Consider the following 20,002-nt stretch of genomic DNA (forward strand, 5'->3'; position numbering starts at 1 on the left):
CTATTTTACTTAACATCTATTTTAATTACTGTATATGTATTGGGCAGCATGTATGATGCTTTGCAAACATCTTGGAACACTATATAGAGCATGGACTGCCAACACAGCTCAAACTTGAATAAAGGTCCTAGTTGAATGCTGTATATGATAGATATTTGTTCTTTGGGTAGCTTTGATGTTTTTGACCCTGGAAAGTTTAGGACAGCACTGCAATCTCAAAACTGAGTTAAAAGTAAAGGAATCCAAAGTGTTAGTGGAAAAAGGAAACAAACCTACTACTGAGTCACAGAAAAGCAATCAACCGCTGCGATATTTCAACGAAAGCAGCACTTTTTAAAGTAGCTGAAAGAATCAGTGAATTGCATCTTAACAGAAAAATAACTCGTAAGAGGTTTAAGTCACCTTGTAGAATATGTGTAAAAGCGAAACATCTGTCAACTACTGTACTTTGAAAATACCATACTTTCCGCACTATTAGGCGCACTTAAAAACTTATAATTTACTCAAAAAACCACAGTGCGCCTTATAATGCAGAGTGCCTAATATATGGATCAAGTGATGAATTTGTTGATCCATACTGGTTGTACACAGTGCTCTGCCAAAATGCTTCAGTACGTTTTAGTACGACTAGTAAATTACAAGGTCGCATCGCTTCCCAGCATTACGGCAACCATGGTCAGGGGGCGTCAGTGAGTAGCTGTTGTACCCGCGAGGCGATTTCATTTCAAAATAGGCTGTTCCGTTAATGTTTTCTAGTACGTTTACGGACCAATATGCAACGGAATCATAAATAAGCAGCACCAATGTGCTAAATTGGTCTTTGGTCGGTTCCGATCGCTTTTATGGGAGAGAGTTTGAGAAACGCGATTGTTTACCGAGGGCTCATTGGTTATTGTCGAGTGGATGCATACCACAACCCTAGTCAACCTCAGTTTGATGCAGTATAGCTTCTATTATATGCGCCTTTTAATCTGGTGCGCCCTATATATGAAATATTTTCTAAAATAAAAAAATCAATGAGAGAATCTTATAATTCAGTGCGCCTTATGGTGTGAAAAATACGGTATTCAAAAGAGTGAGTGGTTAGAATTTTAATATTTCATTTAATTATATTTAATTTATTTATTTGGCTTCAGTTGTGTTGCTAAAGATCTGCATTTTGGCTAAAAAGCATAGTTAGCCCGGTGAACCTTGCACACTGAGATTTGAAAGTCAAGCTGGAAGGAGCCACAGGGTCACACTACCACTGCACCCATACAAAGACTTTCTGATTACCTACATCTTATTTATTTTCCTTCCCCATACCGGCAAGACTATTTTAAATTTCATGCTTTGTTGGTGAAACTTTACATCTGTCATTCAATTTCTTGAGTGCATGAATTCTTTCTTTGTGGATGCAGTTAGTAACTATCGTTTGTTTCCTTTTGTTCAGTTTGACTTTGTGAAACTGCTGGATGGGAAGGCACTGCCCAGGTCTTTGAGTGATCCTGTTTCAGCTGGCAAATCACCTAAAGATCTGCTGTTGAGCGGCCTCCAAGAAATGCGTTTTATTGAGTACATGGACCCTGGCACCTGGCATCTGGCTCTCTACAACGATGGCCGAAACCTTGAGCAAGTCTTACTTCACAGCACTCCCATAGGTGAGAAGAACACTTCCATATTCACAGGTGGCAATATTTTGCTTGGTTGAGTCACAATGCACTTCAACTATATAATTACTAGTCTCAGAGCTCATCATTGCCTTGTCCTCTCTCAGTTTTCATCTGCTTATATATATAGACAGTGTTGAAGTGTCAAGTCATTTACTTTCAGAGAGAACTTTCCATGTTTTTCAAGTCAAGTGAACTTGTTGTGGAAAGAGACAGCCATTTGAAAGAGAATGATAAGGACTGCTTGTAGTAATTTTCTAAACCTGGTGCAGCTCTGATTGCTATGACAAGCATGGATCCCGGCGTCATTTGGAGTCTGAATAATGCAGGACTACATGGTTGAATACTGAATACTAAGTGGATAATTACCAGCGGCCGTTTTCATTTGGGCTTCCATTAAATGAAGGTTCTGGAACAGTCCAAACTTCGAGAGGTTGTAATAATTTTATAGTCAGTATGGGGAAAAAAATATTTTTCATTTCTGAGAGAACAAGTACTTGTAACATAAAATGCATTTCAGAGTAAAACTATAAGTGTATGGGCTAAAACCCACTTATGACACCAACATAGAAGGAAAAATTGCAATGTTTTTATTTTGTGGTACTGTCGTGAGTACTGAGAGTGGGAGCAGTTGGTAAGTAAAATAAATTAATCACTTCAAATTTGGCCATGGTTGGAATAATGTTGGCCTCCATTGTATTTAAATATATAAAAACTTGAGTAACTTTATTTAATTTCAATTAAAGGATGACCATAACCTGCAGGCATTTTTACACATAGGGCAATGGTGCAAAACGTTGACTGCATCCCAGTGATGCCAAGTCTTGTAACACCGAAGGGTAACACACTCTAATATACCGTATTTTCCGGACTATAAGGCGCACCGGATTATAAGGCGCACCTTCAATGAATGGCCCATTTTAAAACTGTGTCCTTATATAAGGCGGACCGGACTATAAGGCGCACCATTAATGCATCACGTCAGATTTTTAATCCAAATCAAATCATTCTCCATTTTATCTTTTTTATTTTAACTTCAGACGCAACAAATCACTTTATAATCACAAAATAATGATCCATAGTCTTTTTGATTCGTGATTCATAGTCTTCAGCGGGCCACTTATGATTGATTTCATGACACAATGCTTCGGGCCAGTTTAAATTTAGGAATTTGGCCCATATATAAGGCGCACCGAACTATAAGGCGCACTGTCAGCTTTTGAGAAAATTTTAGGTTTTTAGGTGCGCCTTATAGTCCGGTAAACTGTGAAAATTTGTGAACTTTCCACAAATATTAGTTGAAACTGAACAAACATTTTGCAAGCCCAGTGTTAATTGCGTCGAGAATTAGGTTGGACTTCTCTGGGCTGTAAGGCAAGGTATTTGTTTCAAACATTGCAAAGTGCATTCTGGTCAGAGGAATCAATACAATATGTGAGGTATTTCCAACTGTTACCTTCAGCATGTCTCGACTGCAAGGAATGTCTCGGAACTTGTAAATGGATTTCACAAAAATTTGCCCCTTTGACAACCTTGCTTCTGTGTGAAGCTACAGAAAAAAAAACATTGTTCTGATTTTTTTTCTTTCATTTTATCGTAATCCTTTATGCAATGACTGGCAACATGCAACCAATAAACATATGTTTTGTTCCAATGTTCTCAAGCAGTTGACATGATTGGTTTGAAGACTGAAATATAACAAATACATATGGTAAATATAGTCAAATATTAATGGCAGCTAGCAGTATGTGATTGTCAAAGGGCTTGGCTTAGAAGCGAAAAATAATGGATTGATGATAAAAGCTAATTTTACTACCAATTCAAAGAATGATTACAAACTATCACTGCATTGTTTTGGATGAAAGAAATAAAACCAACTGTTCCACGAGGCATTCTGGTTTGAGACCCTATGTGCTGGAGCTCCGACTGAAGGCTGAGAGGAAGATAAAATACATGTTCATTGTCGGGAAAATGAGATTTTGCGCAGCAAATAGTAACTTGAGCCAGCAATGAATAAATGAGGGCTCTACTCTTTAGGGAAAAAAATAAGATCAATAAACCTTCCTCAATTTGACAGAGGAAACATTTGAGAACATAGAATATGAAAACAATAAGTGAAGTCAATGCTTTACCCAGATACCCGTGTATACTTGTTGTCATAAAAACACATGGATGGCTATAAAGTATGGTTGTAAAAGCAATGAGGTATGTGATTACGTGTACTGCAATGCTGTCATGGGCAATCACAATGATCATTAATTTCCTGAGACAGTATAAAAGGGACAGTGAAACAACGTTTAAAGCTGCATGTTTTTGGTTAGCTGACTACAGGCTTGTATTATATCAGTCAAATATTATTTTGTTTATTTAAAGACCACCTGTGTGTCTGCGTGTGTGTCTGCGTGTGTGTGTATGTATGTAATGTATGTATGTATGTATGTATATATATACACTACCGTTCAAAACTTTGGGGTCACAAAATTGTTTGGGTGACCCCAAACTTTTGAACGGTAGTGTAAATATTATTATAATAAAATATTATGAATTAAATATTATAAATTATATCTTATATTTGTATAAGATTATAAAAAATCTATGAATATAGGTATACATATATATTATAAGATTTTTTACACAGAAGATTATATATATAATCTATAAATAATTATCTAAATAAATATATACACTACCGTTCAAAAGTTTGGGGTCACCCAAACAATTTTGTGACCCCAAACTTTTGAACGGTAGTCAGGGCTGTGGACTCGGTCGGATTTTTGCACCGAGTCCGAGTCCGGCCTCTTGACCACGAGTCTGAGTCCGAGTCCGGCTGTCCATTTTTTTCTGTTAATTCATGTGACTGCTTAGTCTTTATTCAAGGCTAATTTAGATCAAAATCTAAATAATTACAACAGTTTTGTGATGGCTTTGTCTTTATTAAACATATAAACGAATACAATAAACAGATACTTTCAAGTTTTAATCATTAATTACACCATTATAGCTCAGACATTTATCTAAACACAAATAATTAGTGACGACCCCCCAACTATCGAAACACATCAATGATATAAGCTGGGTGACATAATCGTCCTTGACATTGGTACATAATGTAAACATTAGCCTAAGTGCAACTCAACGTGGCCGCATTGATCGTAACTTACGCTCCGTTTCCCCCCCAAATCTAGAGGCAAAACATTGTTCTCTTGCTACTCCCGGGTTCTTCCATCTTGGCTGCGCGCGGGGCATTGTGGGTCTTGTACGTGCACGCACGCAGGCAGGCAGGCGCGGGCGAGCACGCAACAACTAAATTTGTCTTCATAACAAGCAAGCAGGGCTGTGGACAGTATTCCTACGCGCATTCTCAGCAGCATGATGAAAATAAAATTCAATAACGTCACTGAGGCATATTTTAACGAACTCCACTTCATTGTATGGCTTTTTAGCCCGTGCAATGTTCCAAGCCAGTTGAAACAATGCAAGTGTGACAGTCACTGAGTGCTTCGTAATTTTTTTGAAAAACTGTACCTATTTTTCTGCCTGACTTTTCAAAGTCTCCAAACTTTTCAGTCCCTTTTGCAAAGTCCTTATCGATATTGGCATGAAGTGAGCTGAAGTGGCGCTGACCATTTGAAGCTTTTAAATGCGCCAATGACGTCCGACATATCAGGCAGAATGGCTTGCCATAGCGTTCAACAAAAAACAACTTTAACTCTGTTAAAAACGTCCTGTGTTCATCGTCATATATTAGTTTGGCTGTGCATTTTTTCCTTGCCATTTTGGCAAGCGTCTTGTCAGCTTTTCTGGACCTAATGGGCCCCCGTAGTCACAGTCGCCATTCATTAAAAAGCCAGCAAAACCAATCGCTCTGTTTGTCCCTCCTCCTTTGCGGGATTTCCCCTCACGCGCATGCGCGTTTGACCAAAAACCATATTGAACTCAAGCGAAGCAAATACGCACGAAAAATAAACACAAATGTTGATATGAACGTATTTTTTTTATTGTCTGACTCGGTGGACTCGGTCAAAATCAGCACCGAGTCCGAGTCCAGCAAAAATGACCGAGTCCGACCGAGTCCCCGAGTCCGAGTCCGAGTCCACAGCCCTGAATTTTCCGGACTATAAGCCGCTACTTTTTGCTCAAATTTTGAACCTTGCAGCTTGTTTTCTGGTGTGGCGTATCTACAGATTTTTCGTGATTTTTGTGATGACTCGATCACTTATACACTCATAAAAAGGCTGTGGACCGCTGTTGTGCGGCACCTCTTTGCTGGGCGGATGGATATGGGGAGAGGAGTGGTGTGTTGATTGCATGTCCATCCGCCAGGCAAATAGTGCCACCAGGCAAATAGTGCCGTATAATTCACACAAAGAAGAGACAGAACGAGATCAAGACGGACATTACTGAAGAAAGGAAGCTCTTATATACAAACCCTCATTATGGGGGGACAAAAGAAATGCATATGATGCCGCTTTTAAGTTAAAGGCAGTCGATTTGGCTCTTAACGTAGGAACTAGAGCCACTCATGCACTGTAGCGGTTTCCTCTGGCCACTAGGGGGCACTGGGCTATTGTTGATGACATCTTCTTGCGTCACTCTTTTCTTTCTTTATTTCCCGGTCACTCTGTAGCCATATGTGTTGCTCGCTAGTCCAATGAAACTTAGCACTTCGTGCATGAATAAAATTGCCATGAACAGACCCTCATCATGGAAAATGCTAGAAGAAATGCATAAAAGCGACAACGAAAGAGAGACTGAGAAAGTGTGTGGCGAAGTATCAAGTATTACAATCGGACACTGAGGAGGAAGACTTCGATGGTTTCAGTGCACAGGAGGAAGATGTCTCTTTGGCTGGCTCTTTTTTTACTTTTACTGGTATGTTTTTTTAACTAGCCCTGTTAGTGCTGTGCTACCGTGTTGCTGCTGTGTTACCGCCGCGCCTCAGTGACTTTTAGCGGTATGTTTTTTTTATCCAGCCCTATTAGTGCTGTGTTACTTCCGTGTTGCTGCGGTATTACTGCCGTGTCACAGGCAGTGTTTGGTATGTTGAGGTATGTTTATTAAAACTTTAAAAAGGCTTTCTGTGCACCATCTTTCTTTGTAAATAACTCGCGTGCACATGCGGCTTTTAGTACGATGAGGCTTATTTATGAAAAAACCAAAATTTTCCCCCAATTTTTGCTCGTGCGATTTATAATCAGGTGCGGCTTATAGTCTAGAAATTACGGTACATACATTCATATTCATAGTACATACATGCATATTCATACATACGTACATACATACATACAGACAGACAGACAGACACACACACACACACACACACACACACACACACACACACACACACGTACATACATACATACAGTAAAGAAAATCATTTTTAAAACCTCACAACATACAGTATCTGATAAAAGGAATGACACAATCAGTATTTTATTTCTTCACCTCTCCCTACACACACTTTTAATTGCGCATAAATACGCCACTCTTTGTCATACATAATCTCAGCTATTGTTCCTCTTTGAAGTTCCAGCATAAATGTATATACGTATCGAAATGAGTTTATGATCATATGGCCACCTACACATTTTCTATGAAACAGATGAAACCATGGTTAGAAAATGCATGGGCATTTCTTGTCAGCTGAGTAGTCAATTCATTTCACATTAAACCCAAGGGTCATAAAGCATGGCTGGAACTTTAAAAGGCTCATAAACTACAATTGGAATGCTTATTTGACCAATCAGACCACTTGGGTGGAAGTACCTATTTTATAATCGCACTTAGCTGCAATAACTTATGGCATGAAGGATTTCCAACTGAAAATGGTTTAGTCAGTGGAAAGAACAGATTATGCATGGACACACACATGCCATATAGTCAAATAGACTGGTCTTCATGCATTACTTGTTAATTGCCTGGAGAATTTTATAGCAAAGATATTGACCTGAAAATACAGAGCGTAATTTACCGTTTCAACCGTCCCGACCCCGATCTTTCTGATCATGCCGTCTCCACAGAAATAAAAGCTCCTCCCGTTATTACGACTGAAGTAGGTTTGAACCCAAATGCACGACTCAGACGAGTCAAAGTGCAAATAAAGATTCTTTTAATGAATAAATTTCAACACAAAATCACTCTTGAGGGGAAAAAGCCCAAAATGAACAAGAAACAAAAAAATCACTCGAATAAGGAGAAACAGTTACCAGAAACAAGCAAGTACCAAAGAAAAATAGAAAACTAAGATTCATAATGGCAAAGATTTGCTTGACACTTGACTTGGATGATAAGCTTAGAACTGACAGGACTGACAAGACAAGACAAGACAATAAGAGACATAGTATTTATACACACACACAGCAAGGAGGAACTGGTGCAAACAATCAGGATGGGGAAGACAATCAAGGAACACAGACAAAGGCCAAGTTGCCCAAATGAAGGAAGAGACAGTTACAAAATAAAACCGGAAGGGAAACCAAGACAAACTCAATTCGTTCTGGTTGACATGACACCCTTGACCTTGCAGATGAGTTCTTGCTCATTGTATTTGTCGAGCCCACATCCAATATGAAAATGTGCGCGTGCAAGTTTATTTTTTTTCAAGAGAATAGAAGACTCAGATGAGGAGTTTTCCTGACTGTGTGGGTGATGATTGGCACTCCTCTCCATCAGTGTGACGGTGACAGGTGATGGAGGTGAAAATTACTTTGGTTTCTATAGTGATGCACTGCTGTGGAGGAACTGTGCTGCCTGTCTCATTAGCATGTGCCACGCGTGCCTCAAGGCAAGACTCACGCTATATCGCTGTTTGTTTGTAAAATTGTGTGTGTGTGTGTGTGTGTGTGTGTGTGTGTGTGTGTGTGTGTGTGTGTGTGTGTGTGTGTGTGTGTGTGTGTGTGTGTGTGTGTGTGTGTGTGTGTGTGTGTGTGTGTGTGTGTGTGTGTGTGTGTGTGCGTGCATGTGTGTGTGTGCGTGCGTGCGTGCATGTGTGTGTGTTTGTACATGTGTGGTCTATGCCAATGAAGGATTTGTCTTTCATGCAACCTCAATAAAAGAAGGCAAAAAACAGCTGTGGTTTGACTCTTGAGTAGATCTATATGCAAAGGAACAGAGAGAGACAGCACAGGGTTCTAATTTGTGTTGTATTTGTTCTCTCCATTTTCAATGGGAAATACATTATCAGGGGTGCATGTCACAATTTTGTTCTGGTTCTAAAAAGAGTCCCTTGAGTTGTTGCTAGGTGGGTTTTTTTGTCCTACAACCCAACCACCTGACTGGATGGATTTCAAGACTTGGAGTATGGGACTGCACAATCAGCTGATTCGCCCGGGGCTCTCTAACTTCCCATTGTAAACTTGTCCTTGACAGTCAGAGATTGATAGATGGGGCCCAATGTAATTTCTTAGGTATTGGAACCTAATAATAATACTACAATTAATGTAAAAGTTAAAGCTCAGGATATAGTTTTGCATACAAACCGATAAAGCAATAAGTCTTGCATTGTTTGTTTGCACTGTGGCATGATTAAAATAAAAAATCACATAAACACCTAATGGTAGGGGGAATAATAAAAAGATGACCCATCATTCCTTCCATCCATTCATCTATCCATTTTCTACACTGCTTGTCCTGTTCAGTGTCACAGTGAGCTGGAGTCTCTCCCGACTTACTCTGGTCGAAAGACCTGGATTAGTTGCCAGGCACTCACAGGGCACATATGAGACAGACAATCATTCGCACCAACGTTCACACAGTCACTCAACCGAGAACTGAACCCATACTGACTGCATGGGAGATAGGCAAGTAACGCATTGTGTGTGTTTCGGTCCCATGTATGAAAAGCACTTTACAAATAATAAAGTTTGTTAAGCCAATGTTTGAATGGGTGATTGATTATTTGCAAGCTCAGTGTCCTAAAGACACTGTGACCATCACAAAGTTCATCTTACATAGCAGCAAGGTTATTAATGTAATGGTGCAGTGTCATTTACTGACCTCTGCATGCATTTGTTCCAGCAGTAACATCGCACAATAATCCATTCTCCACTAACTGGGTCATTCATATCGTCACATTTTGTGTTCTCCAATCTTGTTCCAAATTGTGTTCTTGTAAACAGTTTAATGATGAAGCGCTGATGTATGTAAATTTGCGTGCTGCGTGTTTGCAACCTGTAATGCAGCATAATGTGCTTAGTGCAACACAGAGTAAGTGAGTGCTTGGCCAGTCTCCAGAGAGTGATAGCAGCTGGATCAGGCTAATCTAATCGAGCTTCTGTGTCTGGGGAGCCATCCATTGCTTATCACATATTTCATTCAATAACAGAAAGCTATGCCAGTTGATGGAGTTTTCTGTGGATTATTTTCTTGTTTTCTGTCTTTAATGGCCTGAATAAATGACATGTCCATGTATGTTGTTTCATAGAAACAGTTGATGGCTGCTCCAAAGGATGTAACGGAAATGGAGAATGTGTTGCTGGACGGTGCCATTGCTTTACAGGATTCATGGGTCCTAACTGTGCCAAAGGTAATCAAAAACATTTGAAAATGTTGTTCTGTTAAGTGAGACTGTCACTCACATTATAAGTTGCGACCCCCAACGCTCTTCCAATGGGAGACTCAAAAGAATAGATGAGTGCATGCCCATTTGTTATTCTATTTCTAAATCAACCAATCATCAATCAATCAATCAACCAATCATTCAATCAATCAATCAATCAACCAAGAGTCTCACACAGCCAAACAAAGGTATGGCCTCTTAATTCCGGGTATAGGGATGTTGACAATTCAACATTAAAAATATTGTGTGTATTATACAGATTGGTGCCCAAATAAAATATTATTGATGTTTCCGGGATTAGTGAAGTATACAAACACACCTAAAAAAATGCTACGTATTGTATGTAAATAAACATGAACAAATTGTTAAAAACTGCCTTGTGCTTTGCACTAGGTGCAATAATAAGGAAAAACAACTGAAAACACATCTCACAAATTTGTTCAGTCTTTTTGTTTTGAGTGCATCTATTTACACATTTGAATTGATTTTTTTGTGAAGGCTCAATGCGTTTCAGAAAATAACTGCTTGAGAGACTGTGTCTTCCATCTACAAAGGTTATTTAAAGCACTGTCTGTCTGTCTGTCGGTCTGTCTGTCCACAGTTCCTTAAGGACTCTTCCAGCACATTTTTCACATTAAATGCAATATGGGGACTTAAATGTCAGCCACCTCTGACTCGCATTAGCTTCGAAATATCTACACGGTATTGGCAAAGAGAAATGAATTGAAATAAGTAAAAAGCCAAGCCACCAAGGTCTTTGCAATATTTTCTATAATGACAGTGTGTCTGTTGCACAATTTAATGGGCTCTGCTACTGCACCACTTTTACACAGAGATTAGAGGGAATTACTATTATAGTTATTATTTTATCCTACCTCAGGATTAGTCAAATGTGTTTGCAGGTTACGCATTAGGCAACATCTACAATCTTACTTAATGAGCATTCGCAGCCAGGAGTTGTCAGTTTGGTTGTGTCCTACGGTGTAAAAAAAGTCAAACATATTCTAATAACCTAAGAACAAAACATCTCATGATAAATAGTTAAATCAACCCAGCAACTGTTTCTGTATTAAATAAATATATTATCCTAGTCATCATTTTTATTCAAACTTTTATTGGGTTGTCTCAATTTCTTTTCTTACTTCTTGTTGTGAAATGTAATGTTCTCCTCTGACTTTCCCTACTCTTGTTTCCAGTCTTCTTCCTCTGCCCGGGCCCACTTTTTTTCCACATTGTAAAATGTGTATCTGCCTCATTGTGTTGAAACAGGTGTTCTGCTATTTCTCCTCTGATTTATTTCCATGCGTCATTTATTCGCACGCTCCTCTCATCTTCGCATATTTGATTGCATTGTGATATCGGTTGTTTGACAAGTTATGGAAAGAGATGTAAAAGGTATGCGGTTATTGGGACAGAGTGCAGCGGGTTATATTTACAGAGGATCAAACAAGACATCATAGGCCTGCTTAGATAATATGCATTGAGTTCTCATCAGTTTTTTGCGCTAGTTGTAAGTTTTCATTCAAATCTATTTGAAATGTCTACCTGCCACGCCTCTATTCTTGCAGCATTGACTTGATGGTGTGTGTGTGCGTGTGTGTCTGTGTGTGCGTGCATGTGTGTGTGTGCTTGCGTGTGTAGAGGGGAGTGGTGGAGAAATGTCAGTGCCTATGTGTCTGGCTGCCGCACAGGTCTCCATCTCTGCATGACGAAAACTCCTCATTCTATAAAACCCTAATGCTCTCTCGTCCCTAATCTTTCGTTTTCACGATTGTTTTCACGGCCTGTTCAGAGCAAGTGAGGTGACGTTGAGGGGATTTTCTCCAATTCTTGGGTTGCCGTGGTAGCCGGGCTCAGGTGGTGCTTGAGTAAATTGAAACAGCGTGAGTGATAAGCCGGGATGTGTGCGTGTGCCTATGAGTGTGTTCTTTGTATGTGTGAGTGCGAATGTGTATGTCTGTTTGTGTGCATGCGTGCGTGCGTGTTTGTGTGTGTGTGTGTGTGTGTGGGTGTGTGTGTGTGTGTGTGTTTGTGTGTGTGTGTTTACGTGAGGAAGGGCGTAGGACTGTTTGAGGATTTGCCGAATCCGTGCAGCGGCTGAGATAAGAGTGTGTCGCCCCTCTCACACTGGGTTACTATGGTCTCCCAGCTAATATACTGCAGTACTATGTGTGTTTTTTCACGTGGCTGTAATCTGTGTTTGTCCTGTTACAGATTTGTGCCCCGTGTTGTGCAGCGGTAACGGCGTGTATGAGAAAGGAAGGTGTGTGTGCCTGGCCGGTTGGAAGGGAGCAGAGTGTAATGTGGAGGAAGGTCAGTGTATTGACCCCACCTGCTCCAACCATGGCTCCTGCATGCACGGCGTCTGCATATGCAGCCCTGCCTACAAGGGGGTAAACTGTGAACTAGGTAAGAAAGTAAAACTCAGTACACAGTTTCAGCTTCATGACTTTGATGACCTTGCCCTATTTTCAGCATTGATTACTACAAAACTCATTGCAAAAACATGTCAATGGTCATTATAGATAATGTAACCAAAAAAAAAAAGAAGACACAGTCCTGGAGATACTGATACCAATATTTTAAAGCAGATATATTTAAAGTGGGGCTGCACAATATTGGAAAAACATGCATTATGTAAAATGGATGTATCTAATTAAAGAAAGAAATTTTCCATGTGGAAAATATGAATGTTTTCACATCTAATTATGTAGTCATAGTATTTCCTCCACATAATGTTTTCCTATTGGATGGAAATGCACATTTAAGGTTTCAACTGGTTAAAGCAGGAGTCCCCAAACTACAAATATAACCTGCCTTTACATTTGGCCCGGCCCCCTAAACAATACCAAAGACACATTCAGCCCGGCGCACACAAGGCGCAGTCGGCGTTCCTGTCTCTATCCACGCATGTATTTCGCCTTCAGTGGCGCTCAAAAAATGCCCCGCACACTAAGCGAGGGCTTTCAGATTGGTCATGCGATTGAGACTAATAGATGCAGAGAACTTGACATTCTATTCAACCTCATGCGGTAATTTTTTTCTGTGAAACACCCAGAGATGGTTATTTCGGTGTTTATTTCACAAATAGTGTCATTCCTTACTTTATTTTGTTGTTTGTGAAGAACCCAGAGGGAGTTATTTGGTTGTTTTTCATTTCATAAATATTCATATTTATTTCACTTATCGTGTGATAATATAGTATTTCCTTTCCAGAAAGATTTTTTAATATTTGGTTATGTGGGTCTTTCTGGAAAATAAAATTTTGCTTAGGAACCGCTAAAATTGTCACACTTATTTTTCCTTTACAAACTGACAGTGGCCCCTCGTCACAGAAGATACAAGTTATGTGGCCTTCAAAGGGAAAAGCTTGGGTACCCTTGGTTTAAACCTTACAATTACATATGAATTTATTGCACATCCTTTGTATTCTGCATTATTACAATGGCAATATTTTTTCAATATACTGTGCAGCCCTAATTTAAATTATGCCTCCCCTATATGAGCAGAAAATAAAACCCAAAAAATTAATAGTAGTTCTCTTTTGAAGTCTTAAATATCACAATGTTCTAAATAATACCAAAATATGTCTTCCTATCTTTTCAGTGTAATAATGTAAGTAATAAAACAGTCTCACAAGAATATTGGTTTATCACAGAGAAAAGACGGTCACTTGAGTCTTTTGTTTTCTTCCTAATAATTGTTTTTTTTTCTCCATCCTATGTTGCCGGGTCTAACAAAGAACTCCGTCAACTTTGCAGATGAACTCTCCTCATACAGCATTTTTGTGTTTTTCTGTGTCGCTATGAGCTGCGGCACCATTATTAGACATTAAAACATGTTTGCACACTTTTTTCGTTTTGTCACCGTCTTGAGCTCTGAACCGTAATCAAAACGACCTTTCAGTCCAGTGACTTAAGCTACAGCTGTCAAACACACACAAAGCAATGTCGAATTGCTTGCTTATTCATTTCAGAAGCAAACAGCTTTCGATGGCACTCACGTTTGTAACTGAGTGCAGCTGCTTCTCACACACTTGTCTTAATTGCCACTATTTTCCTTGTTTTCCTGGTCCTTTCCAGCTCACACGTGCCGATAAAGCCCTTATCCCAACAATTGCAAGTGTTTTTGTGGTCAACGAATGTTGCGTTCTCATCGTTGTGTTTGCCAAACATTCGCCTGTACTGTTCTTGTTGCAAGCGATTATTTTATTTTTGCAACAAGAAAAAACACAATAAGTGTGGGCAAACATTTGGCAAACATTTCTGACTTTGAAGAAACTCTGACAAATGCTGATGTTAACTCCTATTTTGGTACCTTCACCAACAAATTCTTTGCCCCTCAGTGGGAGAGGATACACTTCTCACTGCACTCCGCTTCTCATTATGAAAAAAAACACTCTAACTCTCATTTGTGGCACAAAACGTCAGTCAAAATAAACTCATGCTAATTGGTTCAGTGAAAAACAAGTAAAGCTGGACATCCCCGGGGTCTCATTGGTAACCAAAATATGTCACAATCAGCTGCAGTTCCAAGAATACTATAAACAAAAAGGTTATTGTACTGTAAATGAGTGAAATAAATAGTATCGCTAAATACTGTACAAGTGAGGGCCTTCTTTGATAATATTATTATTCATATTGTCAAAAGGCAGAGTGCACTCTAAAACAAAGGCATGCCTATCAAGCCACCCATTTCATTTGCTCCTGTAACTGCCTCCTTACTCCAATTGGTGTGTATCAATGTTCACATTACATTCTTGCCATAAATCAACCAGTTTTTTATAATTAGTATAAAGAAACTACAGTGACTAATTGATCAAAGACTTATTGGTTTTGTCCGCGTTGAAATATGATTTGGGTTTCAGACCTAACCATAATTTTGGGCAGAATTAACTACAGTTAGATTTAAAAAATGTTTTTTTATTTAAACATAGAAAGAGTGCTTTTAATTTGCCATAAATGCTAAATGTGCTGACAGACTGCAGACGACAGTAAGTCTTTTCACGGCTTGAAGAAATATAATTGCTCAAGACTATCAATACAAATATTACAACGTTATCAACAAGGGCCATGATATATTTCACTTATTGCATTATTTCACACAATATTTCTACTGGTTTATGTGTTTTTCATGACCCATCTTGGTTTGCTTGTTTTTTACTGTGTGAAAATAAATTAAATTTGGGCCGTCAACTAACTCAAAACAGAGAAGGTAAAATAGGCTATACGCGGTATGTCAAATAAACACAACATTCCTGGTCACCACAAAATAATTATTGTATTTCAAATTTAATTCAATCATTTAGTTTATATTGCCAACGTGATAATATTATTAACATTATTCCCTAAAATAAACTACCTAATATTAACATCATTGGGAAGGAGATTTACTGAAGCTGGTGACCCAGAAAATTATCTAAATCGAAATATCAATTGCCCCTCCGTGAGTCGTCACCTTATCGTGGTGGAGGGGTTTGCGTGCCCCTATGATCCTAGGAGCCATGTTGTCTGGGGCTTCATGCCCCTGGTAGGGTCACCCATGGCAAACGGGTCCTAGGTGAGGGGCCAGACAAAGCACGGCTCATCAGCCCCTTATGATGATAAAAATTAATGGATCACGTTTTCCCTCGCCCGGACGCGGGTCACCGGGGCCCCCCTCTGGAGCCAGGCCTGGAGGCGGGGCTCGAAGGCGAGCGTCTGGTGGCCGGGCCTTCGCCCATGGGGCCCGGCCGGGCTCAGCCCGAAAAGGAAACGTGGGTCCCCCTTCCCATGGGCTCACCACCTGTGGGAGGGGCCAAAGGGGTCGGGTGCATTGCAAGCTGGGCGGCGGCCAAAGGCAGGGACCTTGGCGGTCTGATCCCCGGCTGCAGAAGCTGGCTCTTGGGACATGGAATGTCACCTCTCTGGCTGGAAAGGAGCCCGAGCTGGTGTGCGAGGCAGAAAAGTTCCGACTAGATATAGTCGGACTTGCCTCCACACACAGTTTGGGTTCCGGTACAAGCCCTCTCGAGAGGGGCTGGACTCTCTTCCACTCTGGAGTTGCCCACGGTGAGAGGCGTCGGGCAGGTGTGGGTATACTTATTGCCCCCCGGCTGGGCGCCTGCACATTGGGGTTCACCCCGGTGAACGAGAGGGTAGCCTCCCTCCGCCTTCGGGTGGGGGGACGGGTCCTGACTGTTGTTTGTGTCTATGCACCAAACGGCAGCTCAGAGTACCCACCCTTCTTGGAGTCCCTGGAGGAAGTGCTGGAGAGCGCTCCTTCTGGGGACTCCGTCGTTCTACTGGGTGACTTCAATGCTCACGTGGGCAATGACAGTGAGACCTGGAAGGGCGTGATTGGGAGGAACGGCCCCCCCGATCTGAACCCGAGCGGTGTTCTATTGTTGGACTTCTGTGCTCGACACGGATTTTCAATAATGAACACCATGTTCAAACATAAGGGTGTCCATGTGTGCACTTGGCACCAGGACACCCTAGGCCGCAGTTCGATGATCGACTTTGTAGTCGTGTCATCGGATTTGCGGCCGCATGTTTTGGACACTCGGGCGAAGAGAGGGGCGGAGCTGTCAACTGATCACCACCTGGTGGTGGGTTGGCTCCGATGGTGGGGGAAGATGCCGGTCCGACCTGGCAGACCCAAACGTTCTGTGAGGGTCTGCTGGGAACGTCTGGCGGAATCCCCTGTCAGGAAGAGCTTCAACTCCCACCTCCGGCAGAGCTTTTCCCACGTCCCGGGGGAGGCGGGGGACATTGAGTCCGAGTGGACCTTGTTCCGCGCCTCCATTGTTGAGGCGGCCGACCGGAGCTGTGGCCGTAAGGTCATTGGTGCCTGTCGTGGCGGCAATCCCCGAACCCGCTGGTGGACACCGGCGGTAAGGGATGCCGTCAAGCTGAAGAAGGAGTCCTATCGGGCCGTTTTGGCCTGCGGGACTCCGGAGGCAGCTGACAGGTACCGGATGGCCAAGCGGAACGCGGCTTCGGCGGTTGCTGAGGCAAAAACCCGGGCGTGGGAGGAGTTCGGCGAGGCCATGGAGAATGACTTCCGGACGGCTTCGAGGAAATTCTGGTCCACCATCCGGCGTCTCAGGAGGGGGAAGCAGTGCAACGTCAACACTGTTTACAGTGGAGATGGCGTGCTGCTGACCTCGACTCGGGACGTCGTGTGTCGGTGGGGAGAATACTTCGAAGACCTCCTCAATTCCACCGACACGCCTTCCATTGTGGAAGCAGGGCCTGAGGACTCTGAGGCGGACTCTCCAATCTCTGGGGTTGAAGTCACTGAGGTAGTTAAAAAACTCCTCGGTGGCAAGGCCCCGGGGGTGGATGAGATCCGCCCGGATTTCTTAAGGGCTCTGGATGTTGTGGGGCTGTCATGGCTGACACGTCTCTACAGCATCGCGTGGACATCGGGGACAGTGCCTCTGGATTGGCAGACTGGGGTGGTGGTTCCCCTCTTTAAGAAGGGGGACCGGAGGGTGTGTTCCAATTACAGGGGAATTACACTCCTCAGCCTCCCTGGTAAGGTCTATTCAGGGGTGCTGGAGAGGAGGGTCCGTCGGGAGGTCGAACCTCGGATTCAGGAGGAACAGTGTGGCTTTCGTCCTGGCCGTGGAACAGTGGACCAGCTCTTCACCCTCAACAGGATCCTCGAGGGTGCATGGGAGTTCGCCCAACCAGTCCACATGTGTTTTGTGGACTTGGAGAAGGCGTTCGACCGTGTCCCTCGGGAGGTTCTGTGGGGGGTGCTTCGGGAGTACGGGGTACCGAGCCAACTGATAAGGGCGGTTCGGTCCCTGTATCACCGATGCCAGAGTGTGGTCCGCATTTCCGGCAGTAAGTCGGATTCGTTCCCAGTGAGGGTTGGACTCCGCCAAGGCTGCCCTTTGTCACCGATTCTGTTCATAATTTTTATGGACAGAATTTCTAGGTGCAGCCGAGGCGTTGAGGGTGTCCGGTTTGGGGACCTCAGCATCGCGTCTCTGCTTTTTGCAGACGACGTTGTGCTGTTGGCTTCTTCAGGCCGTGATCTCCAGCTCTCACTGGAGCGGTTCGCAGCCGAGTGTGAAGCGGTCGGGATGAGGGTCAGCACCTCCAAATCCGAGTCCATGGTCCTCGATCGGAAAAGGGTGGAATGCCCTCTCCGGATCGGGGATGAGATCCTGCCCCAAGTGGAGGAGTTTAAGTATCTTGGGGTCTTGTTCACGAGTGAGGGGAGGATGGAGCGCGAGATCGACAGGCGGATCGGTGCAGCGTCGGCAGTAATGCGGACTCTGTACCGGTCTGTCGTGGTAAAGAGAGAGCTGAGCCAAAAGGCAAAGCTCTCAATTTACCGGTCGATTTACGCTCCTACCCTCACCTATGGTCACGAGCTATGGGTCGTGACCGAAAGAACGAGATCCCGGATACAAGCGGCCGAAATGAGTTTTCTCCGCAGGATGTCCGGGCTCTCCCTTAGAGATAGGGTGAGGAGTTCGGTCATCCGGGAGAGACTCGGAGTAGAGTCGCTACTCCTCCACGTTGAGAGGAGCCAGATGAGGTGGCTCGGGCATCTCATCAGGATGCCTCCTGGACGCCTCCCTGGGGAGGTGTTCCGGGCATGTCCCACCGGTAGGAGACCCCGGGGACGACCCAGGACGCGCTGGAGAGACTATGTCTCTCGGCTGGCCTGGGAACGCCTTGGGATCCCCCGGGATGAGCTAGATGAAGTGGCTGGGGAGAGGGAAGTCTGGGAGTCCCTCCTGAAGCTGCTGCCCCCGCGACCCGACCCCGGATAAGCGGAAGAAGATGGATGGATGGATGGAAATATCAATTGGTTTTCATGTCAGTGAACATGTATTTGTTGGAAATGCATTATGGCAGAATAAATAATATATCTGGAAGTTATTGTGTTTATTTTCAAAATGCATGGAAAAAAGTTAGAATTGTCTTTGTTCCAAATAGCAAACACAATTGACTTTCCTCAGCTCACATTCCTCAAATAAACACGTTTGTCATAATTGTGTTAATGAGTTGGATAGCGGTTCGACCTTGTGGTGAGTGTAGGTAACTGGTCCATGAAGTTAGTGGCATATGACTTTTAGATTAACTGGATGATATAGTAACATAAATTACATTTGTGTATGATTGTAATTATTCACACAGCATGGGGGTGAAATTGGAAGGGGATTGAGGTTAGGTTGTGCATGTGTTTTGGTTTTCTGTAAACTGCTGTCATCAACCCAATTTCCTGCCCAAGCTGGCAGACGTTTACAGCCAATCTTACATCAAACAGTACTTGTGATGACTTGCTGTTTGTGATGGCAGAAGTTAAAAAATGATAAGTGCCCAATTTCTATCCATAGTACAAACATATACCAGTTTGCCCCAGTTACAGCTGCTGATTGCAAATAATGCAAAACTATATTACTTCACTGACTGATACAAATGATGCTAATGCAACATAATGATCATATAGAGACCAACACCATGTACTTGGCTGGATGTGCAATCTATAGGTCATCAGGTGAGCGTGAATAAACGTCTGCCTTCAATATGGTAATCAGAGAAACCATCTTTAAAGGCAACTTTTATTTTCAAAAGTAATATAAACTGATAGAAAGATGCCACATTCATTTCCAGATAAATTACTATAACAGCGCCTGCTTAAAACTGGTTAACATGCCAGAATCTCAACAACAATGCACTTGTAAACGCTGTTTCCTTAAAAGGAAAAAATTGTCTCCAATTCCGTGCTTGGGCAAGTCTAATTTAGCATGTTTGTGAATTTTGTAAGCACCTCAATAGGCGTTCCGGCA

General features: G+C 42.4%; 1 protein-coding gene across 1 annotated transcript in view; it reads left to right on the forward strand.

The window, feature by feature from the left end:
* tenm1 (teneurin transmembrane protein 1) overlaps positions 1–20,002 on the forward strand; it is a 198,043-nt gene that overhangs the window by 101,667 nt on the left and 76,374 nt on the right. The window contains exons 8-10 of the mRNA XM_037262466.1: positions 1,433–1,640; positions 10,072–10,173; positions 12,421–12,615. Coding sequence (XP_037118361.1) covers positions 1,433–1,640; positions 10,072–10,173; positions 12,421–12,615 — 505 coding nt within the window. The remainder of the gene's footprint in view (positions 1–1,432; positions 1,641–10,071; positions 10,174–12,420; positions 12,616–20,002) is intronic.

Source organism: Syngnathus acus, chromosome 10, assembly GCF_901709675.1.
Source record: "Syngnathus acus chromosome 10, fSynAcu1.2, whole genome shotgun sequence".
Lineage (NCBI taxonomy): Eukaryota > Metazoa > Chordata > Actinopteri > Syngnathiformes > Syngnathidae > Syngnathus > Syngnathus acus.